General features: G+C 51.5%; 1 protein-coding gene across 2 annotated transcripts; it reads left to right on the forward strand.

Moving 5' to 3' along the window:
- The first annotated feature begins 1,286 nt into the window (after nucleotides 1-1,286).
- On the forward strand, nucleotides 1,287-24,482 carry OXTR (oxytocin receptor). 2 transcript variants are annotated; one of them, XR_005528297.1, is made up of 3 exons: nucleotides 1,287-2,205; nucleotides 19,338-19,673; nucleotides 23,317-24,482. XR_005528297.1 is itself a non-coding variant. In XM_039231274.1 (2 exons), exons 1-2 carry the CDS (start codon nucleotides 1,287-1,289, stop codon nucleotides 19,583-19,585), a joined length of 1,167 nt encoding a protein of 388 aa, XP_039087205.1. In that variant the 3' UTR covers nucleotides 19,586-20,376. The 2 variants fall into 2 exon arrangements, 1 of the variants encoding a protein (XP_039087205.1); XM_039231274.1 differs by lacking the exon at nucleotides 23,317-24,482 and having other exon boundaries at nucleotides 19,338-20,376.
- Nucleotides 24,483-26,154: the final 1,672 nt, after the last annotated feature.

The raw sequence follows: 26,154 nt of genomic DNA on the forward strand, positions 1-26,154 counted from the left end.
TGGTGGTGCAGCCCGGGCCCCAGGCTGCAGAAAAGCCGGCCACCAGCAGCCAGCGCCGCATCCTGACGCGGTCAGGGCGCACAGCCTCGGCTGCGCTCCTCGCTCGCCTTCTGTCCCTACCCAGCGATCGGTTAGGAGCGAGCGAGGGGATTCCAGCTGAGGCTTCAGAAATCTGAGACCTCGCCCAAGTATCGGACTGGGTGCTGCCAGCAGCCACCCCAGTCTGAGTTGGGAGCGCACGCGTCTTTGGAGCCGTCCACGGCGGTGCCGCTTCCCCAGGGAGCCAACTTTAGGCCAGCTCGAGGACTGGGTGCAGGTAGTTGGGTCTTGGGCACGGGTGGACGGGTTGGCTGGGGCTGCGGGAACCCAAGTGGAGGTGGCGGGGTGCCTGGCGCCCCTGGCACCTGGAGGCACGCCCAGTGCGCCGAGAGCCTTGAAAGAGACTGCTCAGGATCAATATGAACAGCCCTTAACTGTCGAGGGCTCAGACGCGCGCTCGGCTTCCTGACGCTGCTGGGCTCGGAAGGATCCTCATGGCAGGGGTAGTAAGAATAGCAGTTGGGGCTCCTGGGGATAGGTTTTGAGAGACCTTCAGGGGGAGAGGGGAGCGCTGGATTGGAGTTCCACGGAAGCACTTACTGTGGAAGTTCGGGGGTGAGGAGGCATCTTAGAAATAGGAGGTTGGAAGGGGATGGTCCTGAGCTAGGGTTTCCCAAGCAAGTAGCTGTCTGGGGGCTCTCCGGAGGAAAGAACTGCAGTAAGGTTTCCTAGGAGAGATGGCTGTTTGGGGCGTCTTGCGGAAGATGGATGTGCTGGGGAGGGGCGTGGCAGGTCGCTAGTTTGGAAATCTCTGGGAGAGGTAGCCTGTTTGCGAGGCCCAGCCCCGGAGGAAAGGGGCTGATTCCGACCCTCGCTTTTCAAGGCACTGGCAGTCTGGTAGATTCCCACTCATTTCCAGTGGCTCAGAGGAAGTACCTCAAGCGAGGATTTCTGGGGCGGCGGCTGTGCTCCTAGTCCCAAATCATTTTTGGGCTTCCTGGGGAGGGGACAGATGAACCGCACGTGCGTCGGGAGAGAAGCGCGCGGTCTTCTCACTGCCCTCTGGGTTTGTTTCAGGCTCCGACCCAGCACATCGGTCAGAGGGGTCTCAGGCAGTGGAACCCGAGGAGCCCCCCCACACACACACACCCCGCCCTAGACACGCCGGACTGCGTGCCGGGCCCCACCCCGCCGCCGCCGCACTCCTTAAAGGGCTCTGAGGCCAGGGGCGCACGGCAGCCACGGGCATGGAGGGCGCGCTTGCAGCCAACTGGAGCGCGGAGGCGGCCAATGGCAGCGAGGCGCCGCCGGGAGCGGAGGGCAACCGCACCGCCGGGGCCCCGCAGCGCAACGAGGCCTTGGCGCGCGTGGAGGTGGCCGTGTTGTGCCTCATCCTCTTCCTGGCGCTGAGCGGCAACGCGTGCGTGCTCCTGGCGCTGCGCACCACGCGCCACAAGCACTCGCGCCTTTTCTTCTTCATGAAGCACCTGAGTATAGCCGACCTGGTGGTGGCGGTGTTCCAGGTGCTGCCGCAGCTGCTGTGGGACGTCACCTTCCGCTTCTACGGGCCCGACCTCCTGTGCCGCCTGGTCAAGTACCTGCAGGTGGTGGGCATGTTCGCCTCCACCTACTTGCTGCTGCTCATGTCTCTCGACCGCTGCCTGGCCATCTGCCAGCCGCTGCGGGCGCTGCGTCGCCGCGCAGACCGCCTGGCGGTGCTCGCCACGTGGCTGGGGTGCCTGGTGGCCAGCGCCCCACAAGTGCACATCTTCTCGCTGCGCGAGGTGGCCGACGGCGTCTTCGACTGCTGGGCGGTCTTCATCCAGCCCTGGGGGCCCAAGGCCTACATCACGTGGATCACGCTCGCCGTCTATATCGTGCCGGTCATCGTGCTCGCCGTCTGCTACGGCCTCATCAGCTTCAAGATCTGGCAGAACTTGCGGCTCAAGACGGCGGCGGCGGCGGAGGGGCCGGAGGGCGCGGTGGCCGTGGGCGGCGCCGGGCGTGCGGCGCTGGCGCGCGTTAGCAGCGTCAAGCTCATTTCCAAGGCCAAGATCCGCACCGTCAAGATGACCTTCATTATCGTGCTGGCCTTCATCGTGTGCTGGACGCCATTCTTCTTCGTGCAGATGTGGAGCGTCTGGGACGCCAATGCGCCCAAGGAAGGTAGCGCTGGTGGGAAACTGAAGGAGGGAGAGCGGCCGGGCAGCGTCCTTGCCCCGCTGCCTCCGCACGTCCGGGTTCTAGGGGTCTCATGCGGGAGAAGTGGCCTTTGGAATCCTGCAGAGCTGGGTTTGAGACTGGGCTCCATTATCAAGGGAATTGGGGCTTAGCTTCCCTAAGCCTTGACTTACCCTTCTGTAAAATGGCCATGATGAAACTGCCGGCTCTCATCAGGCAGGAAGGGAATGAAATGAAAAATGCACGCCAAGTCCTTAGCACAGTCCTTGGGCTACATATGGGGCATATTATTCATTATTATAGGATGAGAAAACTGAGGTTCAGGTGACTTTTCCACTTGGTTAGCGATTGGTGGAATTAACTTAAGAACCCAGGTGTGGGGCACCAGGCTTGGGCTCATGGCTCATGGTCACAGTTCATGAGTTCCAGCTCCGCATCTGGCTCGCTGCTGTCAGCCCAGAGCCTGCGTCAGGTCTTCTGTCCCTTTCTTTTTCTGCCCCTTGGCCATCACACACTCTCTCTCAAAAATAAACACTTAAAAAAAAAAAGACCTCGGGTCCAAAGCTCCCACCTCTTTACATTGACGTTGAACTTGACTTTAAATTCAAGTCAGCCTAAACACACAATAAGTATTGGGTGGGGCGTCTTGGGGATGTGAGGTAGAGTCCCTGAACCCCTCGCCTTCACCAGGCAGTGAGCATCACAGGAGGCTGCCAAGTGCGCAGGGGCTGGGGATGCCTAGGACCAGGGACTGTTGCTTGGGGGGGCGGGTAGGGTGGGAAAAGGAAAGGAGCCCAGATGCAAACCTGATTTGACCCAAGGGGCCGGGTGATTTTTGTAGGCAGGGGATGCACCCTCCAGATTGGAGGACTGAAGCCGTAGGGGCTGAGGGTGGCCATTGTCAGGCAGGCCAGGAGGAGAGCATAGACTGGGGTCTGTGGGCAGGGAGCTTGGGAGAGCAGAGAGCGCCTTGGGTCCTGAGGCTTGTGGCCAGCGCTGGGCCACTGCAGGCTCCAGGCAGCTTTGCCTTCACTGCACGGTCTCCAGCGGCTCATTTGCAAAGAGCAGGCGGGATGATCTGTAGTGGTGAACGACTTACACCCTTTGGGTTGAGGCTCAGCACCTAACACTGCACTGGGATGCAGGTGCGTCTAATGCGTATAAGGAAACATGGAGGAATTTGCTTTCACCTTTTCTGCAAAAATGCCCCATTTTTAAGTATAATCACACCTGCTCCCAACAGTCTAAAATACAACCTTTCCATGGAAGCAGAAGTCTCCCCTCATTCAGCTGGATAACTTTGCTTTGCTCTCTTCCAGAAACCACAGACTCCTGGCTTTATCCAGCCCTCCCTGTTAATGCAGTGTTTGCCTAGTGGCCAGAGCAATTATCATTCGACATGTACCGAGCACCTGTGGGATGGCAGGCCGGGGCAGTGTGGGGTGAGGATTGCTGTGGAGACTCACCAAAGCCAGCCCGGCTCCAAGGTGCAGCCCCCAGTCATGCCTCGAAGAAAGTGTTCAGGGGTGCAGAGAGGGGAAGGTACTAGCTCCAGGTCACACAGCAAATTGGAGGCAGAGTAGAGCTATTTCATCCTTTGCCAGGCTTCTTATGAAGGACACACAACTAGGGAGCTGGGTTGGGCAAAAGCCAGCAGTTGGTGTTTCCAGTCGGGGCATCAGGCTGCACCTGTTTCCCAGGCAGGAGCTGAAGACCCAGACCTGAGACTTACAAGCTCAGGCAGTAACCCTTGAGGAAGTGAGACTGATACTGGTAGCACATCCTAGGTGGATAGACTGGGGAGTCCTCCTTCCAGTCCTTACTAGTGTGAGGTTTCGGGTGAGGGGTCCCCTGCTCTCCTTTATTTTATTTTTTAATGTTTCTTTTTGAGAGAGAGATACAGAGCATGATGGGGGGGGGGGATGCAGGGGGAAGGGGCAGAGAGAGAGGGAGACATAGAATTCAAAGCAGGCTCCAGGCTCTCAGCTGGCAGCACAGAGCCCAGTGGGGGGCTCAAACTCACAAACTGTGAAATCATGACCTGAACCAAAGTCAGATGCTTAACCCACTGAGCCACCGGGGTGCCCCGATTCTACACTTTAAAAGTACATCAGACAGTCCATTTCTCTGTCTTTAAAACACAAAGAGAGAGAGAGAGTGAGAAGGAACCCTCAGCTAAAGTGGGGGCCAGAGGTCTTTTGGGTACGTGTGGTTCCCTGCGGGTTTCCGGAGCAAGCCCTTCAGTAGAGCCGGACCCCTGTCCTCAGGCTCCAGGAGCAGGGAAATAAACAGACTCCAGGAACCTCCCATCTTCCCTCTGTCCCTGTGTTTCTTTCCCAGTGCAGAGGAAAGGGTGGGTGCTGCGTGCAGAGCCCAGGTCCCTCTGGCCTTCCCCTTGCCCAGCACTCTGTCTTTGGTGCTCTTAGAAGGGAACAAATGCAGACAGCAGGGGATTCGTGGTGCCGCCACTGCCGGGGGCCAGCGCCCAGTCCCCACGTGCCAGGCCCACCAAGCACCGAGGACTTGGGGTCTGGTCACCAGCCTCGCTGGTCACCAGCACGAAGTCGTGCTTCGGCCTCAGGACTGCAGCCGGGGTCTGAGTGGACAGGGGCTCAGCTGGACCACAAGCTCTGGGCCCACTTGGCATTAATTGAGATTCCTGTAAGTAGTGGGTTAGGCCATCAGAAACGATGGTGTTTATAGTCATTTTGGAGACATGACTCTGTCCCCAGGCTATCGACAAGTGTTAAGGGACAAAAGAAAACTACACTCAAGCCACCCAAGACATTTTGATCAGCACCGTGGCATGAATGCACAGCCCCCGCTTTCCAAGAGGAAGGGAATTCAAAAGAAATGCTAAACATCTAGATCAGGGCCCCTTGCTCTGCTCATCTCCTGGGGAGCGGAGGCTGCAAGTTCAGGAAGCCCATTGAGAGCAGCCTGACATTTCTTTAGGGAAGCCCAGGGGCGGACAGCTACAGATGGAGGTGGAGGGAGAGGGGCAAGCGTGGGGCCTGTTCCTGCCAATAGCTTCATGATGAACACCTCTGAGAGAATGAGAAGCTCTTTAACTGCTGGCTGCAGATCATGGGCTGGGTGGATGGAGAAGCCTTGGCAGCTGGCCTCCCGGTCCTTCATGGGACTCAGAGTCCCTGCCTCCTTTAGGGTCTGTGTGCTCTGGCGTTCTCTCCAAACCCCAATGCGCCTTTCACATCGCTCTCCCTTGAGGGACTTCTTTCCTTCATACCCCATCCTTCACAACACACACTGCCTTTATGAGTTTAGAGCTCTCCTTGTTCCACAAGTAGTGGAGGTTGGCCACAAAGATTCAGGCACCACGGCAAGATAAGTAGATACAAGGAAACTTGGATGAAAGGGGAAAAGGGGGCACCTGGGTGGCTCAGTCGGTTAAGTGTCCGACTTCGGCTCAGGTCATGATCTCATGGTGCGTGGGTTCGAGCCCCGTGTCGGGCTGTGTGCTGACAGCTCAGAGCCTAGAGCCTGTTTCGGATTCTGTGTCTGCTTTCCTCTCTGACCCTCCCCTGCTTACGCTGTCTCTCTCTCTCAGAAGTAAATTAAAAACATTTAAAATTTAAAAAAAAATAGGGGGGAGAAGGTATAGGAGGATTGTAACATGATAGTAATAATAATAATAAAGGCTCCGTGGGAGGAGGTAAGCCGTACACAGGGCTTCCTTTTCATAAGAGCTAAAGCAAAGAGGGAAACTCTCAATTTCAGTATTTCCATTGTTGAGAAGAAAAAACAGCGAGGGAAGAAGAAGGGAAAGGAGCATCGTGGTAATGGTTGAGCCCCGCCCCACCCAAGGCAGCCACCTGCTCTTGGAGCCCCGATTTGGTGCGGCCAGACACCCAAGGCAGGTTTGGATGTGTCCCAGATGGATCCTGCACAACCAAATCCCACTGTCAAAGATTTGGCCACCCTTTCCACCCTGAACTCAGTGGGGTTTGCTTTGCTGCTGGTCCCAAGGACTCGGACCCTGGGGTCGTTCTGAGAGAGGGGATGGAGAAGTGGGGGTATTATCTGTATTTACAGGGATTCATCGATGCTGCTTGGGTACGGTGGGGCTGATTTTGGGTCTCTGTGTCTAGTGTTTGTGAAATGCCTGGTCCAGTGCGCAGAGATGAGAAAGGAGGGGGGAACAGGTTGGACAGGTGTGCTCTCTGTACATACCAAACACTATTCGTGGCTCCTGTCTGTTCAGCAGAAGGTGCCTAGAAGCTAGAGGAGAAGCTTTTGAATTTACGAAAAAAAAAAATCTCACTCGCAGCTCATCGATGAGCCACAGGTGTCTTTCAGAAGAGTCCCCATTTTCTCTCAAAATGGCCGGTTTCCATGGGAGCAGGAAAATGCCCGGAGAATGGGGTGGGGACCTCCGCTGCATGGGGATTGCAGAAGGACCGTGCAATCCATCTGGTGGCCCAGACAGCGGACAGCCGCTGTGGAATCCCACATCGCATGCGCAGAGAAAGAGCCACACGGTTGGCTCGTGCTTGGAGTTGGCTCTGCCATTTTTCTCCTGTGTGTCCTTTGAGCAAGCGGTTGTACCTCTCTGAGCCACAGCTTCATTCTGTGTATAGTCAAGGAAGCAGAGCCTACTTGTGGGGTTGCTGGGAGAATGACCTGATGGGACCCGTGACGCCTGGGGGCCACGTGATCAGTGTCACTCTCCTCCTCCCCTGTACCCATCCTCCTTGCTGAAAGTTTTGTTTGCGTTCTTGAGACTGACTTTGAGAACCTTGGCAGGTATTCCTGAGGGAGGCGACGGGCAATTTTCTCTTGAGAGCCGAGGCGGCAGGGGGTGGGCGTGGAGCAGAGCCTGCTGGGCAATAGGGAGGTTGGTATGTGGAGGGGAAACCTGTTAGGGCTGGACTAGGAGCCTTGTCACAACAGGGGCACCTTGTGTGTCCCTGCCGAGCATAGGGCTGGGTGTCCATCGGGAGCTCAGCCAGTCCTTGTTGACCAAATATGAAAGATACGGGAGGAGGAAGGTGCTGGAGACGGGCCAGAATGGGGTGTGGAGTTGGACTCCGGAGAAATAGGGCTTTCTTTTTTGTTGTTGTTTTTAAACATTTGTTTTAAGTTTATTTATTTATTTGAGAGAGAGAGACACACACAGACAGAGAATGAGCAGGGGAGGGGCAGAAAGAGGGAGAGGGAGAATCCCAAGCAGGGATTCTGATGCAAGCTCAAACTCATGAATATTGAGATCATGACCTGAGCCGAAAACAGGAATCAACACTCAACTGACTGGGCTACCCAGGCACCCCAGAAATAAGGGTTTTCTAAGCAGCCCTCCAACAACAGAAGAGGTGAGTGGGCGACCAAACGTATGTCAGGGCTGGTGTCCTAGGAGGAAGGTGGAAATGCCCAGGGACCTGAAAATGAGGTGCCCAGCTTCTCCCCTTCGCTGTGGAACTGTGGTCCCTCCAATGTGGCCCTGCCCACCTCACCTTTCCGAGGACATTGTGCCCAGATTTGGAGGGGCCAGGCACCTTGGCGGGGGGTCTGCTCTTCAGGTGACCCGCTGGTATGTAGAGCAGTGAGTAGGGAGGGCAGGAGGAGATTGGACAGGTAATTCTTTGCCCCGAAGAGCTCTTGAATTTGGCCCTTCTAAGTATAAATTGCAATTAGATGGACAGTTAACGATCACACTCTTGGCATTAAGCAGTTGTGAATTGTGTTCTTGGCTAATGCTAATCCTTTCCTTTTGAGTTCCTGCCCCAGGTGACTTCACCCATTTTTCCCCCAAAAGTTTGATTAATAACAGCAGGAAGGAAGAGAGGGAGGGAGAGAGGGAGGGAGGGAGGGAGGGAGGGAGGAAGGAAGGAAGGAAGGAAGGAAGGAAGGAAGGAAGGAAGGAAGGAAGGAAGGGAGATAGGTCTGTTGGATGAAGCTTTGCCGTATACTTTTTCCCATTTGATGGATGTTTGGGGGCGGTGTTGGGGAGGCTTTGGGGGGCTGTGGGTCAGGAGGTCAGCTCCCTGGCTTCAGGGCATCTCTGGAGAGGCTGAGCTGGCCAGTCAGCTGCCTGAGGGGTTGGTCCACCTGACAACCCCACCGCTCTCTGCCAGCAGCTACCGGGAGCAGAGGGAACCCCACAGGGCTCAGTGCCAGGGGCAGAGGCCGGGTGGGGGCTGACCTGTGCTCTGCCTGACCCCATTGCGTCAGTCTCTGGAGACAGCACTGAGCAGTGGCGAGAGCCCCCTTCGGAGACCTGGTCTTGTCACCGTCTCTGTGATTTGATTTGAGGCACATCTCTGTGTGACCTCTGGGCCTCTGTCACTCCCATCTGAACAGTGGGGATAGAACAGGACACCCTCTCTGGGCATCCGCTTCGGTGACATGAGGAGTCGGATGAGTCGGGGACAGCCACCACTGGGTGAGTACCCAGCCCCACCTCTCACCCTCACCTGAACACAGCAAGGTGAGGGGGCTTTATCCTCATTTTACAGTGGGGGGAAACTGAGGCCCAGAGAGGCATGACCTGCTTGAGGACGCTGTTGAGTAAGTGGTGGAGCTGGGGTCCGAACCCAAGTCCTCTCACACCAGAGGCTGCCAGGCTGCACTGCCTCCCCTCCCCAGGCCAGTTTTCAAGGTGGTCCACCGTGCTCGTTACAGAGCTGGTTCCCGGCCCTGCCCCAGAGCCCTGCACCCTGTTTGTGACCCCAGTATCTCTACATGCACCCTCCTGGCTGCACATCTACTCATAGCACCACCCCCTTGGCATTCTGGGTTCAAAGTCTCTGCTTCCCAACTCTCCCTGCTACCCACTGACCCCACCCCCACCCCCCCATCTTAGCCGTACTGCACCTCTCGTGGTGACTCTTTCCTTCCCATTGCCAGCTTTTGGGTCAGGAGCAGCATGCCTGGACTTTGGCACTACTGCATTCTGGGCCAGATTATCTCTGTCGGGAGGATGGCCGTCCAGGGCGCTGTGGGGTGGTTCACAGCCTCCCTGGCCTCTACCCACTAGATGCCACTGGCACTGTTCCGTCAGTGGTGACCACCAAAAATGTTTCCAGACATTGCTGAAAGTCCCCTATGGGGCAGAATGGCCCCTGGTTGAGAAGCATTGGTTTAGGCCCAGTAGGTAGGTATGGACTGAACTAATATCTAATGAGTGAGGTGCCTTCTTCTGCCCTGAGCTCTGGCCAGTCTGCCCACTGTACCCCCAGCCAGGCCAGAGCACTCGCCAGTCTCGACGAGGTCCCTTTTGCTTTGTACCCAGGCTGATTCTCTTCCCACGGGAGGAATGCCCACCCCAAGTCTCTTCTGTGGAGACCTGCCATCCTTCAAAGGGCAAGTCCAAGTGTGGGCTGCTCTGTGGCACAGTTCCAGTGGGCACCATTTACCTTATGGCCTGTAGGAATGATGCTCCCGGGAGCTGTGCAGGGCACAACTCGAACAGCTGGGCATGGCAGCCTCATCCAGTGCTCCCCTGAAAGCCTCCCTGCTTCCCCCAGCAGAAGGTCTCCTTCCTCCTCTGAAGGCCAGTTACTTGTGCCGCCGGAGGGTCCTGTCCACACAACCTCTGCTTTGGTACCTCAGTCCTTCACTGAGGAGAATTTGCAGGGAGCCAATCCCCAGCTCCTCACCTGCCCTCCTAGGGCCAACGGCTGGCATTTGCATGAACTTGGGACAGTCAGGCCAAGGTGGGTTACAGAGCTCTGGGGGCAATACCCCCATTTTCAGCCGGGCTGGTGCCAGGCTGTGAGGTCCCGAGGCGTAGAACGATGAGGCGGCCACAATGACCCTGGGAAGCTGACTAAACCTGCCCCAAGCCGGTTTTGTGGGGAGGGTGGGCTGTGCTGGTGTAGCAGTGCCTGGGGTATAGTAAGTGCTTAATTTGCTTTACAAAGGAGAGCAATTCCAAGATATGTCTGGTCCTGGGCTGAGTCAGTGCATTTGGGGATGGGAATCCTTGTGAGCTCAGGTGTATTTTAGCAGAGGGGCTGCAGTTTCCAGTGAGGAGGCAAGCCCGTGGGTGCTTGGAGGTGAGGAGGTGAAGAAAAACAAAAGCCTCACTTAGCGGAGGCAACAGGAAGCCAGGTGGGAAGGTTCTAGCTCTGGATTTTAGAAGCCCCAGAGGACTCGTGCATAAGGGGTGGCCAAGGAGGGGGTGTGACCAGGCAGTCGTGTCCCAGCCCCCCCATGCCTGTGATCCCGATTCCCGACCACCAAGGGGCAGCCTCTGCCAGTCTCCAGTCCTTCTCCGCAGGGAGCTGGTACTTCCTGCCGTAGCCAGGCTCTCCGGTACTTGTCACCTCTGCCCTCCATGGCCCCCCACCTCACACATGGTGACCCCTCTTGCTCATTCCATTTCTGAGCTGGATCTGAGTGTGAGCCTAATTTTTCTAGAAGGAACGGCATTAGAATCCACTCATCGTGTTAGAGCTACCTCCTGTTATCAAGCAGGGAAATTGCCTTTTTGCCTTCCCAGCGTGCCAGTGGCGGCGGCAGATCTCTCAGGATTTCCTGTCTGCTAATTTCATGCTTCGGTTCACTTCCATCCCTTACAGAATGCTTCCTCTTTTCCAGTCTCTGCTAGCAGTCAGGGACAGAGCCACAAATGACACACCATCCCCAGCCACCAGTCTGCAAACAGAAGTAACGACCACAAGAACGGATGAGGCACTAAGAGAGATCTTTAGTTATCAATAAATATTTATTTATCACCCGCGGGTGAGTGCCCCAGGAGGCATCAGTTGATTCTGACTCCCTGGGGGGAAAAACCTGGAGGGTTTCAGAGAGGGAGCAGCATTTGAAAAGGGAGCTGTGGGAGCAGGAGGAGCTGGCAAAGAAAAGCAGCGCATTATATGTTGAGATCATTGGGGCAGTTAAATGCTATCTGTCTCCCTGTTGGAGGGATACTTCTCAAACTTCAACGAGCACACAAATCACGTGGGGGATCTTGCGAAAATGCAGATCCCAATGAAGGAGGTCCTGAAGGAGGTCCGGGAGGGAGCCCAGAAGTCTGCCCATTTACCAAACATCCAGGTTATGTCTACACAGTGCTTATGCAGCTGGCCCACTGACTGCGTACTGAGCAGTAAGTCTTTAGTATCTTCCCTCTCTTACAAAATGTGCAGTTTGCCATTGCACAGAGGGCTGAAATTGGCCTCAGGGCCTGTCATTCCCTGCAGGGTAGAGAAGGGCTGGTCGTTTACAGCAAGGCCCCGGCTCTTGTGTTTCCAAGAAGGTGGTTATTCCTTAGGTTCAGCCCAGTGAGCTCAACCTGTTCCCCAGATTTGAGCAGTGACACAACAGAAGCCCATTTAAAGTTCCATAGCCCACGCATTTGGCTCGTACTCCTGACTTTATGATACATGGGGAGATCATGTAGCTGTGAATTTTAAAGCAATTCCAATGTTGTAAAATCATGGTCTTTTTAAAGAAGGCACTGTGTAATGCATACTAGTATTCACTCTTTATATAAGTGTACGTTCGAAACTCATTAAAGAAAGAAAAAAGCCTTCGGTAGACCACAGTTCTCAGATTCCTACACAGCCTCTATAGGAATAAGGGGCTCATGGCCAAATTTCCAATCCCCTGGCCAGGAGGCCTTGAATCCAGAGATCGGTTTCTGGAGTGAGGGCCCTTCTCAAAGTTGATAAGCTTGATGTGATCCAGCTAAGAGACGTTAGATAAGCCATAAATCTTTGAAGTGTATGTGAAATGCATTGGTCACCTCAGGCGCACACAGCCCAGAGAGGCCATGGCCCGCTGCCCGTCAGCTGTTCTGGGCTAATTTGGGCCTTCAGTGGCAGGGCGGAGGGGGTACTGGGAAATCCGAACATGGGAGTGCTTGGGGCTTGAGTAGAGCCAGGCTGTAGGCGGGTGGAGCGCTCCGGGGCATAGTGTCCCCGTCCTCGAGTGGCCCTCTGCCGCCCACCCCTCCAGGAGTCACAGTGCCGAGCGGACACACACAGTTGTTTCTGTGTCCTGGGAGTGCGGTGGCCCAGCAGGGTATGTTGGCTTTCGCTGGGCGGCCGTTTGTGCTCACCTCTCCTGCTTGGCACATAGGAGCTCCCGCTGGAAGATCAGTCACCCTTAGTTCCCAGCTTTGGGCCCACCAGCCTGTCTGCGGGTGCTGCACCTCCTTGTTTAGCGGACCACCTGTCTTATGCGTCTGGCTTTCGCTGTGAGCAGGTCCCCAGGACTGGTGCTGCAGCGCCGGGCACCGGGCATGAAAGGAGGCAGGAACATCCTCGTAGAGAAATGCCCTAAGCTCACGGCCAGGCAGGTGTGAGGGCCCAGTGCCTCCCACAAGCCCTTCCTTTCTAGCAAGGACCAGAGAGAGCAGTTCACACTGCTCAGGGCTCTGTCCTGGGGAAAGATGTTATTTTTATGGGGGGGGGGGGCAAGTGGAAGAGACAGGATTCTAGTGGAAACTCTGAAATCCTGGCCTCTCCCGGGGTTGAGAAATCCTGGCCACTTTCCCTTTGGGGGTCTCATGTCACTGGCCAGGTAGGTTTTTCCTCATGAACTGTCTGGAGTTCCTTTGGAATCCAATCCCAGGGCTCTGGTTTTGATTTTTTGTTTTGTTTTGTTTTTTAATTTTTGAAATCATGGGGGAAAAAAGAACAAAGGACAATTTCTTTAACTGACCTGGGGTCAGGAGCCCCCAAACTTTGGGCTTTGAAAAATGATGCAGTTGGTCATATCTCCTATCGGTTAATACTCATACTAATCACCTAAATTACCACTGCCATTCACAAAACCCTTCTGCACTTTTCCCCCAGTTTTCCTAAAGTCCCTGTGAGTGTCATCTCCAATTTATAGATAAGGACGTTAAGGCTCAGAGAAGGATTGGGGGTGAGGAGGGTTCAGACCCCAGGGGTGTGCATCTGAATCCTGTGTCCCTGGCTCCTCCCTCGGACCTCTGGGCCAGTGCTCCCCAGGGGCCCGTCTGTGAACTGCACCCCCACCCTCCTGGCCCCGGGGGAGGTTCTGGCTACAGACCACACCTTCTGAGGACTCGGGTAGATTCTGACTTCCAGCTCCTCCTTTTCTCCGCTCTGACTTGGTCATTTCTCCGCTTTGTGGAAAGTGTGGTGGGGACCAGGCCTGGAGCTTGGGAGCAAGGACAGCCCTTCAGAGAAGCCTGAATTAAGGCAAAGGGTGGACCTTTGTACGTTTGCATAGGCTGGTCATTGCACGTGGGCTGCCCCTGTGACATGGTGTTCCGCTCTAGCTAAAGGCAGTGCCCCGAAAGGAACTCAGCCATGGGCCAACTGGCCCTGCTCCCTGGCCATGTGGCGGGTGGGGGTGGAATGAGCCCCCTAGGGTGGACCCGGGCCCTGGGGCACCACAGCATCCGCTGCACACCTGCTAGACCCGGCCCGAGGCAGCGTCACTCTGAGTCACCTTTTCAATCGGTGCCGCACCAGCAGCAGCTACCCAGTGGGTGGCTGTGTTTTGAAAGAAGACCGTCACACAGCATTTCAGTATAGAATACCCGGAGGGTGGCATGCCCTAGAACCTTGAGCTGGAATGGAGCAAGCAGGAGAAACAGCCGCTCCTAACAGCTGCGCCAGGCGTGTGCCTTAAAACACATCTTCGCGCTGACATTTGCTGGACAAGAGCAGACATTCCCAGGACCCCCAAAGTAATAGGGAATGAGGCGAGAACATTCTCCTCAAATGCTAGGTCTTTGTTTCAACACACAGAGCCCAGGCACCCCCATAGCACTCCCTGAAGGTGGCCCATTGTTGCAGTCTGTTTAAACCCATCAGGAATTTGCCAGCTAGCTGAGAAGGGTAGGTCAGGTCTGCTGGTTCCACTGGTGACACAGGCATTTAGAGCCAGGGGACAAATCTACGCATAAGCTGACATTCTTGGCCACACGGTCTGGCCCGAGAGCCACACTGAACAGACATTGCCACATGGCCGGGCAGCTTCCAGAAGCTCCTGTGTCCTGTGCCCCACCCTGAGCTGTCTCAGATTCTGAGACACAGCCCAGCCCAGGGAGCGGCCCCTCCACATTGTTTCACCCATGCTGGTGTTAACTCTTAGTTAGGGAAAGTAGCATTTATCGGGCATCGTGGGAGTGATGATGAGAAGAGCAAAGTTTACTAAGTTTTTACTTTCATTGAGCGCCAGGCATTGTGGTGGGTACTTGGCATCTCCTATGTAATGAAACTTGGCAATGATTCTGTAAAGAAGTTCTTGTGTCACAGGTGGGGAAACTGAGGTTAAGCGAGGTCACTCACAGGTGCAAAGTGGCAGAGCCAGGACATGGGCCATGTCTGAGTAACGTGAGAGCAAAGCCATCACTTGATTCTCCTTCTGTAGTATGGGAGGAGGGGCGCTGGGCCTGCCCTGTGGGGTTTCCCCTGCCCTTCTGAGCCCCTTCCCACTGCTTTTTTTAATATTTGCCCCTCCTACAGGCATCAAGGATGGGCTAATGTTTTCTGTAAAGGGCCAGGCAGTAACTCAACTTCATCCTTGTAATGCAAAAGCTGCCATAGACAGTAAATGAATGAATGGGTGTGGCTGTGTTCCGATAAAACTTTATTTAGAAGAATCCGCATCAGGCGGGACTTGGATCATGGGCTATATAGTTTGTTGGTCCCTAGTCTCAACCAGGAGACATTTCTGCCAGGAGCAATGGTGATCTGATAGGAAGCGATGTGTTTTCCATCCCAGATATACTTAGATATTAAAAGACTATCCCTGGGAACAGGCGGTACCTAGCCTCCAAGGGCAATTGTATCTGTGTGGGAAAAAGGGTAGTCGCTGTCTCTCTGTCCCTCAGATCACACCAGGAGGGTGATTGCCTGACCAGCGTGTGTCTTTGCTTAGGGACTGAGAGGATTCGCCAACTAGTACCGACCTGTGAATGCTGACCTAGTCATTAATTTCAGGTAGGAACACAGGGCGACTTGTTGTGTGTCCTTGGAGAAGTCATGTCCCTTCTCTGAGCCTCACTTTCCTCACATATAAAATGGGGATGAGCCTGCTTTGAAAACCATACGGTCCTGTGCAAGCTTGAGCAGCGATTCCAGTGGTCAGCATTGCTAATGCCGTGTGCTCCCTCGGAAACAACACCGTGAATTGTGAGGACACTATTTTCCATGCTTTGTTCTGTGCCTGTTCTTCTGCAACCCTATGCAGGTTGCAGCAGTGTGGCCTAAACAAGGTACAGTAAGAGCAGAGAGCCAGTGAAGTGCAATTGGTCACTCACCTGCTCTGAAACCATCAATGGCTCCCCCTTGTCTATTGATTAAAGCTCAGACAGCCTGGATTCAAGATCTTCCTCAGCCTAGCTCTTTCCAGTTTCTTTTCCTCTGAAACACCCCTACTCCAACTCTAGCAGTCCCTGAATGTTCTTGAACATTCTTGCCTATGTGCCTTCATTCCTGTTGCTTCCTTCCCTTGAAATGTCCTCCACAGACTTTTTAAAATTCCCAAATAGCTCTCCTCCATGCTAATGGATTGCATTTCCACCACTGGGGACTCATGTCTCTGGATAGTTAGCATAGCGGTGAATTTTAAAAGTCCGCATGTGACCTTGGCATTTGGCAGCCTATCACAAGCAGGTTCAGTTTATAGAGGATCATCCATCCCCCAAGGAGCCAGGCCAGGCCTGTGATTCAGGTCTGTGGCCACCAGGTGGGGGCAGAGGGTGCTGGCTCTGGTCTCAACTCCTCCCCACCCCCAGGCTGGCGGCGCGGAGGTAAAAAGTCTCATTATGATTACTTGGGAATTCATTAACTGCTTACTTTTTTGCTGTTGATGTTTCTGTATGCTTTCTTTTTAGAAATAGGAGAAATAAGTTAAATGATTCAAATGTAAAGTCAGGCTAGTAGCTTAAGAAAAAAAGATACACTTATATTGTAACTATATGTAGTTAGGCAAATGTGGTGCCTTCCTGTCCAAGCCTGAACTTCATTCCTGCTACGAGCTTCTACCTTGTTTAGATCCTTGCACACCTACGTTCTTGCCTTTGTGTCTGACAGCTTACTTCTCAGTGCCCTTCTTTATTTCAACTTTTTATGCGTCAGTTTTACCTCCTTTAATTTATACGTTTAATTATGACTTTGAGGACATTCTTTCTTTTTTTTATACATGAAGTGTTTTTATTTTTTTAGTAGTTTATTGTCAAGTTGGTTTCCATAGAACACCCAGTGCTCATCCCCACAAGTGCCCTCCTCCATGCCCATCTTCCCCCTCCACCTCTCCCCTACCCCCATCAGCCCTTGGTTTGTTCTCTGCATTCAAGAATCTCATAGTTTGCCTCCCTCCCTCTCCCCCACTATTTTCCCCCTTCTTCTTCCCCATGGTCCCCCGTTAAGTTCCTCCTAATCCTCCTATACATGCAAACATATGGTATCTGTCCTTCTCTGCCTGATTTATTTTGCTCAGCATAACACCCTCAAGGTCCATCCATGTTGCTACACATGGCCAGATTTCACTTTCTCATTGCCTTGTAGTATTCCATCGTATAGATAAACCACATCTTCTTGATCCATTCGTCCGTTGATGGACACTTAGGCTCTTTCCATGATTTGGCTATTGTTGAGAGTGCTGCTGTGAACATTGGGGTCCATGTGCCCCTATGCATCAGCACTCCTGTATCCCTTGGGTAAATTCCTGGCAGTGCTATTGCTGGGTCCTAGGGGAGTTCTGTTGTTCATTTTTTGAGGAACCTCCACACTGTTTTCCAGAGGGGCTGCACCAGTTTACATTCCCACCAACAGTGTAGGAGGGTGCCCGTTTCTCCACATCCTCGCCAGCATCTAGAGCTCTCTGATTTGCTCATTTTAGCCACTCTGACTGGTGTGAGGTGGTATCTCAGTGTGGTTTTGATTTGTATTTCCCTAATGAGGAAGGATCCTGAGCATCGTTTCATGTGTCTGTTGGCCATCTGGATGGAGGACATCCTTTTTAGTCTTGGTGATTTTTCACCAGAATTTCTAAACTTAAATTGATCTTCTTAGCCATCCAAATCAAATATTTATTTTTTCATTCTCTTTTATAGGAAATGAGGGATTCAGTAGTACTGGCTTTCCCCCCCCTTCACTTTTCCACTTTTCTGTTTGTTCCTATTTTAGTCTAAGGATTAGCTAGCTGCTCCTCCTTTGTTTTCTAAACATTCTCTGTTGCAATTTTTTTGTTTTTTTGCTTTTATCTGTTGTAGTTTGCTTTTGTGCCAACAGGTGCATCAAGTAATTAGACCAGCGGTTCTCAAACACGCGTGTGTGTGTGTGTGTTTGTGTGTGTTTAAAACCCTGGAGGGCTGTCTACAACACTCTGGTGAATCTCACCCCCAGAAATCTGACCCAGTAGGTCTCCGGTGAATTTGCATTTCTGACAAGTTCCCAGGTGATCCTGGGATCCCACTTTGAAAAGCACTGCATTTGTTTTGCAAACACCCTTCTCCTTTTGGTGCTTGGTGACTTTGCTGACAAATGTCTCTATGCTCTGCATCTGTGGTGGCATCGAGATCTTGTGGCTCCTCTGTCCCTGTGAGAAATCCTTTCCTGGATTTAGCTCTTGAATTCTGGGGAGTTATTTTTTGAAAACTTTTTGCAGAAAAAAACAAAGACCAGTAGATTTCCCCTTCTTGCTGTTGCCTTCATTCATAATTTCCTTGCAGCATTCTGCTCCTTCATTGGAAGGGTCTGTGGTTTCTCAGATTGAAGTCCACTGCAAGAAACTCAGATTTTTCCCCCTGCTTCTGCTTGGAGGTATATAGGATTAGGAATTTTTCTTTTTTCTTTTTCGTTTCTATTTTTGAGAGAGAGGGAGAGAGAGAGAGGGAGAGAGAGAGAGAGAGAGATCACAAGTGGAGGAGGGGCAGAGAGAGAGGGAGACAAAGAATCTAAAGCAGGCTCCAGGCTCTGAACTGTCAGTATATAGCCCAAGGCAGGGCTTGAACTCATGAATTGTGAGATCATGACCTGAGCTGAAGTTGGACGCTTAACCGACTGAGCCACCCAGGCGTACCATCTTTTTCTTCCTTCCTTCCTTCCTTCCTTCCTTCCTTCCTTCCTTCCTTCCTTCCTTCCTTTTTCCCTCTCTCTCTCTCTCTCTCTCCTTTCTTTCTAAGCTCTACACCCAATGTGGGGCTTCAACTCATGATGCCGAGATCAACGAGTCCCATGCTCTACTGACTGAGCCAACCAGGTGCCCCAGGATTAGGAATTTTTTTCCCCCTTCAAGCTTGAATTCATGAATAGCAGTCTTGAAGTTGATCGTTGATTTTGCCTGGAACTCAGTAAGTCCGCAGCATGACAGCTTCAGCACAGTGCCTCAAATAATTTCAGTATAACTCGTTTTCCTGTGTACGTCTTATTTGCCTTGCTGAAGCACTGCTCCTAGGGTATCTTCACAGAACCTTCCATGCTCTTACCTCTGCCTGGAAGACTTGTAAGCATCCATCAGGTATCAGCTTGAATGCAGGTTTCTATGGGGCTGGCCATGATTCACTCAGAGTTGCACCCCTCGGTGTGCCCAGCCTGACCTGCATCGTGCCCACCCTATGGTGCTACTCATGGTATTTTTGTGTCCGCATTGCCTAGCCTGGTGTGTCATGATAGCAGCCACCATGTATTGGGTGCTTGCTGCATACCAGGCATTTTTGAGTCCTTGCAGGATTCCCGTGAGGTTTGGATACTCTTGTGAGCTCCTGGGAAGGCTTAGCAAACAGCAGTCTCTTGGGGGAACTAAAGTAAATGTGTTGCTGGCGGAATTAGAACACAAACTAGGTCTGTCAGCTTCCAGACCCTGTGCTCTTGGGCCCTCCGAGTCGTAGGCACCAGATACTTGCTGGGTGAGTTATGAATGAACAGGTGGCCGTGAAGAGTGCAGCTCCTGCTGACAGAAGCATGCAGTGGGTATGCTTTGGATGAGAGGGAGGATAGAGAGAGTTATAGGGCTGGGCAGAGCCTGGGAAGTGTTAGGGGTTGGGGGCGGAGTGCAGGCGGAGAGCACGCCCACAGCTAGGATATGGAAGGAAGACAGACTTTGTGACCCGGCACCTGGTACCTGGGAAAGGCCGTTCTCCGGAAAGGATGGGGACTCCTCCCGTAGTGATGGGCTGTTCTCTCCCTCCCTTCCTGTTCTCTCCCTCCCTTCCTGCCCTCCATCAGCCTCGGCCTTCATCATAGCCATGCTCCTGGCCAGCCTCAACAGCTGCTGCAACCCTTGGATCTACATGCTCTTCACCGGCCACCTCTTCCACGAACTTGTACAGCGCTTCCTCTGCTGCTCCTCCAGCTACCTGAGGGGCAGCCGGCCGGGAGAGACCAGCGTCAGCAAAAAGAGCAACTCATCCACCTTTGTCCTGAGCCACCACAGCTCCAGCCAGAGGAGCTCCTCGCAGCCATCTGCAGTGTGACCAGCCTGGGCCAGGACTGCCTCCCGCGGCTCAGCTTGTGCCAACACGGACAGTCTGCCCCTTGGTGGCCTGTGCGTGTGTGTATGAGGTACCTTTCAGTTTGCACCCTTTCACACCTTGAGGTAGCTTAAGTGGGGAATTCTGACATGGGGTTGGGGAAGTAGTCTTCATGGTGGAAGATGACGGCGTGACTCAGCCATCAGACAATCCCTGGATCTCCCCTGGGTTCCCACAGGTGTTTATGTACCCTGGGCCCACTGCCACCCCTGGCTGGTGGGTGGATTGTTTTTCTCTCCTGGACCTGTCATTTCACCCCAGTATCTTTTAACTCCTTTATGCTGGGATCTTGAGACAGTAAGTATAGGATTGGCAACTCCCTGTGTGTGGAAACCTAGTGTTCTTAGCTCAGATAAGAGTGAGCTCAGCTGCGGAGGGTGGTGCTAATATCCTCCTGACTTCACAGTGTTTTTACCTTTGCATGGACCCATCCCAGTATCCTGAGGCGCCAACATGTCAGGAGGTAGCCCTAGAGACAGGCCCTTATGAAACCATTTGGCATAGGTAGCTGATTAAACCCTGGGTTACAGATGTTTAAGAAGCTAATATTTATATGAAGCAATTAGGAAAGAAAAAGAAATAAAAGGCATCCAAAGTAGAAAAGAAGAGGTAAAACTCTTTGCAAATGACATGATTATGTATGTAGGCAATTCTAAGGAATACGTCCTCCCGTACAAACCGATTAGAATGAATAAATGAGTTCATCAAGGTTGCAGGGTACAAGATCAATATACAAAAACCAGTGGTATTTCTTTTTTTTTTTTTAATGTTTATCTTTGAGAGAGAGTGTGTGAGTGGGGGAGGGGCAAAGGGACCCGAGGACAGAGAATCTGAAGCAGGCTCTACATGATGACAACAGTGAGCCTGATGTGGGGCTTGAACTCACAAACCATGAGATCATGACCTGAGGCAAAGTCAAACGCTCAACTGACTGAGCCACCCAGGCACCCCACCAGTGGTATTTCTTGATACTAGCAATTAACCAAATGAAAATGAAATTAAGAAATAATTCCACATATAATCATTTAAGAAAGAATAAAATAGGAGTAAATTTAACAAAAGTACAAGACTGATACCCTGACAACTATAAAATATCATTGAAAGAAATTGAAGAAGACTTAAATACAAGGAAAGATATCCCATGTTCAGGGATCAGAGACTTAAATATTGTTCAGATGACAATACTGTCCAAATTGATCTTCAGAATCAGTGCAATTTCTATCAAAATCCTGTTGGCTTCTTTGCACAAATTGATAAACTGATTCCCAAATTCCTACAGAAATGCAAGGGACCCAGAATAGCCAAACAATCCTTGAAAAAGGAGAACAAAGTGGGATTCACACTTCCTGGTTTCAAAACTTAAAAAAGTGTGGTACTGGCATACCAGTAGACATCTAGGCCCATGCAACAGAATGGAGAATGCAGATATAAACCCTCACATGTATGGCCAATTGATTTTTGACAAGTGTGTCAAGAGAATTCAATGAGAAAGACAGTCTCACATGGCCCTAGGAAAACTGGATATCCATGTGCAAAAGGATGAAGCTGGTGAAGGGGACTCAGATACAAACTTCCAGCTAGAAAAATAAATAAGTCACAGGGATGAAAAGTACAGCACAGGGAGTATGGTCAATGATGTCATAATCAGGTTGTGTGGTGACCACACTTGCCGTGGTGTGAGCCTTGAGTAATGGATGGGATTCTGGGACTTTGATGTTGTACACCTGAAACCAATATCACTTTGTATGTCAGCTATACTTCAATAAACAAAAGAAGGAAGCTGGACTCCTACCTCACGCTGTATTAAAAATTAACTCAAAATGCTTCAAGCCCTAAATGTAAGAGTTAAAACTGTAAAATTCTTAGAAGAAAACAGGCATAAATCTTTGTGACCTTGGACTAAGGTCACAATCAGACTACTAGTGATTTCATAGCCATGATAAAGCAAATGCAAAAAGCAAAAGCAAAAAGCAAATGCAAAGTAGGTCAATTGAACCTCATCAAAACGGGGTGCAGAACTTTTGTGCTTTGAAGGACATAGTCAAGAAAGTGAAAAGACATCTCACAGAATGGAAGAAAATGTTTGCAAATCAGATACTCCTATCCAGAATATATCAAGCACTCTTACAACAGAACAATAAAAAGACAAGCCAAGTTTTAAAAGGGGGCAGAATAGGGGTGCCTGGCTGGCTCAGTCACTGGAGTGTGAGACTCTTGATCTCAGGGTTGTGAGTCTTATTACTTGAAAATAAAATCTTTAAAGAAAAGGGGCACAAAATAATCAAATAAACAAAAAAAAGACATATTTTCCTATCTTCTCCAACGAAGACATAAAAATGGCCAATAAGCCCACGAAAAGATGCTCAATATTATTATTCATTAGGAAAATGCAAATGAAAACCACAGTGAAGGGCCACTTCACACCTGCTAAGATGGCCGTGATCAAAAAGATGGGCAATAGCAGGTACTGGCAAGGATGCAGAGTGATTGGAACTCTCATACACTGCTGGTGGGAATAGAAAATGGTCCAGCCGCTTGGAACATACTTTGGCTGTTTCTCAAAAAGTTAAACATAGAATTACCATATGAGCCAGATATGCCACCCCTAAGTATTTACTCAAGAAGAGAAATGAGAGCCTACTCAGATACAAAGACTTGTACATAAATGCTCATGGCATCATAATTTATAATAGCCCAAAACAGAAATAGCCCAGGTGTGTATCAACACGTGAATGGATGAACACGGTCTGTCCGTATGATGGCATATTATGGGGCTGTAAAAATAAATGAGATAGAGTGATTCATGCTACCACATGGATGAACCTTGAAAACAGTATGGGAGTGAAAGAAATCATTGCAGAAAGCCGCATACTGTATGGCTCCATTTTTGTGAAATGTCTTGAGTAGGCAGATCTGTAGAGAAGTCTTCAGAATTGTGGTTGCCAGGGGCTGGAGGCCATGAATGCTAATAGATACAGGGTTTTTTTTGGGGGGTGGGGGTGGGGTGGGTAGGTGATGACAATTTTCCAGAATTAGTGATGATGGTATGTGATGTTTAGAATAGGGCTAAAACCACTGAGTTGAGCACTTTAAAAGAAGTTAACAACAACAGAATGTTTACCAGCTAAGTTCAGAGGTGGCCAGCTGGAAGCATGAATCCCTCAGAATCCCCCTGAGCTGCCTGTTTGTTTGTTTCTCTCTGTGACTCACCATTTAGGAGGGATGGTTTTCTTATTCACTTTTTCTGCAAGAGATGGTACCACTTGGCCAGAGGTACCAGGAGTGATTTCCCCCGCCCTTGCTGTAGTAAAGGCACAAGCGATATCTTGTGGCTGCAAACTGTTGTGTTTTATTTAGAAGAGTAATTCACCAGGGGTCTCAAAGGTTTTGCTTACTTAGGAAATGTGTCTTCAAGGGTCCTCTCAGGCTTGAGGTAGGACGTGAGCATGCCCGAGAAATACCTTTGGTTATTAAATACAGGATGTTCTGGATCAGAGGTTTTCCGACTGGGATTGGCCAGCTCACTGGCACCCTGGGACACTTTTTTTTTCTACACATATTTTTTGGACTCACTGTGGCGCAAGCAAGAGGACTTCCCAAAAGTCACAGATCCACCCTCTAAACACACTTTCTTCTCGCTCCACCCTGCATTATGCACGCATGTATGCACACAGTCCAAGAAGCTAGCACGGTCCTGATGTTTGGGGAGCAGTCATGCGCTGAAATGCCGGTATTCAGACTCTTGCCATTTAGCACAGGATCTTCAGTACTGACTGGGGACTGAACACTGCATCACCTTTGGGCCCTGAGACAGTATTGCTGTGAACGTCCTGATGGCGTCAACACCAGCCAGTCCTTGCTTTTTGGAAAGCGAACAGGATGCCCACTTGGGGTCTTTGTGGCCACATAGACAACCCCGGAGCACTCTGGGAGCAAAGCACCCGTGGCAGGGCCTTTTGGCATTTGAGCCTTTCTGTTCGTGAGCCAGCGATGCTACAGTCTCTGCTGTTCCAGGAAAGTTGTCTCCCTAGCAGCTGACAGAGGCCACTGGGGCTCGAGGGCACAGCCACTCACGGATTTTCCTGACTAGGGGCACAACCTCCCTGAGACCCCTGGAGTTGCAAGATTCTTGGGCACTGGAGCCACTGGGATGTTTCCCTTATTCTCTTCCTCTGACAGCTCTGGATGGTTCCTTGGATCTTATAATGGTGCCAGAGTCTGTTGTATAGCAAATCCGTGGGATTTGATTTCAGCAGCACCCGTGAGTCCACACCCCACCCAATGCTGGAGGAAATTTCCACCGTCTCAGTCTTTCCCCTGCCAAAGCCCGGAAGCATGAGCCCGTGGCCCAGGACAGTGTCTGAAGCTCGGTTGTTTCTGTCCTTCCCCAGACCCCATGCCTGAGGTCTGTGAATCATCTTTTCCCACAGCATCAGACCTGTCGACAAACCTAACATGTGGCTGGAGGCGCCAGTAAACTGGACCATGAGCATTTTCTCCTGGGATGATTCATTCTGATGGTCAAAAGTGACATGTGAACACTTGAAGACGCCGAGCCTTATTTCTTTAGGCCCTGGGGAAAAAAGTGCCACACAATTTGCTCTCCTTTGGGGACGGATCTGTGGGTTACCCTGCAGGAGGCTGCCTTTTACAAAGACCCTTGTTTCACAGTGCTCCACCTGTTGTATTTCATTGCGATGAAACCCCACTGAATGCAAAATGTGAATTCCTTGATTTTGTTCTCCTGTGGTGACTTTTCTGTGGACTGTGCCCATCGCTGAATGATGTGGCAGATAACAAGGTGTCTGCTTCCTTAACTGCTTTATAAAAGGTGCAATGAATAAACATTTTTCCCCCATGCATTGCTTTGGCCTCTTTCTCCCTCCTCAAAACAGTGACCATGTCTGGTGCCCTGCAGATTTGGAGTCCCCTGTGGGGGCGGGGGGTGCAGAGTTTTCTGCCTGATGGTGACATAGGTGCACCTGGGTTGAGTCTGGGATGGGGGTGGGGGTACCTGGTCCCATTATTGGCAGTCACGACGTGTCAGAGTTCTATCAGAAGATGCTCTAAGACCCAGGCATCGACCTCTGGTACGACTTAGCCACACTCCTTGGGGCTAACTCTGGAGATAATGAGACTCTGGATTGTCACCTCAAAGGGACCCTAACACATATTTCTTCCAGTGACGGGGCGGGGGGGCACTTGCAGAACCACAGATGGGTTCGTGTTCATTCCTGGGCCTCCTGACTCACGCTCTGGAGCTGGGACCTTAAGCCTGCATTTTTTTTTTTAGTTTTTTTTTTATTATTATTATTTTTAATATTTTTTAATTTATTTCTAGGAGAGAGAGAGAGACAGCGTGAGCAGGGGAGGGGCAGAGAGAGAGGGAGTCACAGACTGAAACAGGCTCCAGGCTCTGAGCTGGCAGTCAGCACGGAGCCCGACGCGGGGCTCGAACCCACGAACCATGAGATCATGACCTAAGCGAAAGTTGGACGCTTAACCGACTAAGCCACCCAGGCACCCCTAAGCCTGCATTTTAGCAGGACTCCCTGATGAGCTGAAGGTAGCATGTGAGAGAGGGTAGAACTCCACCTCCCTCCTCTGGCCTGTCCCCACTCTGCCCCCAGTGTGCGGCTCTTCCCGCTACTCCTCAAGGAGATTCTGGAAGGAACAGAACTCAGACATACATGCATCTTAAATGGGTGACCTTTCTCCAGCTCTGTGAACCTGACAGGTAACTGAGCACGTGCTATAGTCTGCCCCTAGAGAAAGGGAGCAAGCTTGAAAAATTGGCGTTGTTGTCAAATCAGGTTATAGAAAATGCCAAGATGGTGGGAAATCCCTGCATAATCCAAGATTCCAAGTCTGAAACTGATGGGCTGATGTTTGAAAGGGCAGCCCCTTTGAGGGGATGTAAGTAATACTGACTGTAAACCTTTTCAGCAGGAGGAGCCTGGGCTGGTTGAGTCCACCTGGGAATGGGAAGAGGCCCAGGATACAGCCAAGAGCGATGGCCTGGAGCTGGTGTGCTCAGATGCTTGTCTAAACTTCTGGCAAGTCTGCTGACTTCTCTGGGCTCTAACTTCCCCACCTGGAAACAACCAAGAGATGGCTACTAAAGTGTTTAGAAGTAAAAATACTGATATCTGCAGCTTATTTAAAAATGCATAAAGAGGGACACCTGGATGGCTCAGTTGGTTAAGTGTCTAAATCTTAGTGTCAGCTCGGGTCATGATTTCACAGTTTGGTTTGTGAGTGAGAGCCCCATGTCGGGCTCTGCACTGACAGCTCAGAGCCTGCTTGGGATTCTCTCTCTCTTCCTCTTTCTGCCCCTTCCCCACTTGTGCGTGCTTGCTCTCTCCATCTCTCTCAAATAAATAAAAATTTTAAAAAATATAAAAATGCGTAAATAAACCTGAGGTTGGTGGATGTTAGAGCTCGACAAAGCAGCAGCAGTAAAACGTTCATTGCTGAGCCCGGACGGTGTGCAGATAGGTGTTCACAGCAAA

The sequence above is a fragment of the Hyaena hyaena genome, unplaced genomic scaffold (assembly GCF_003009895.1).
Source record: "Hyaena hyaena isolate Hyena2069 unplaced genomic scaffold, ASM300989v1 scaffold_56, whole genome shotgun sequence".
NCBI classification, from domain to species: Eukaryota; Metazoa; Chordata; class Mammalia; order Carnivora; family Hyaenidae; genus Hyaena; species Hyaena hyaena.

Coding starts and splice junctions, on each gene's coding strand:
- OXTR (XM_039231274.1), top strand. CDS start 1,287: ATGGAGGGCGCGCTTGCAGCCAACTGGAGCGCGGAGGCGGCCAATGGC. Junction 2,206..19,337: donor CGCCAATGCGCCCAAGGAAG/GTAGCGCTGGTG, acceptor GCCCTCCATCAG/CCTCGGCCTTCATCATAGCC.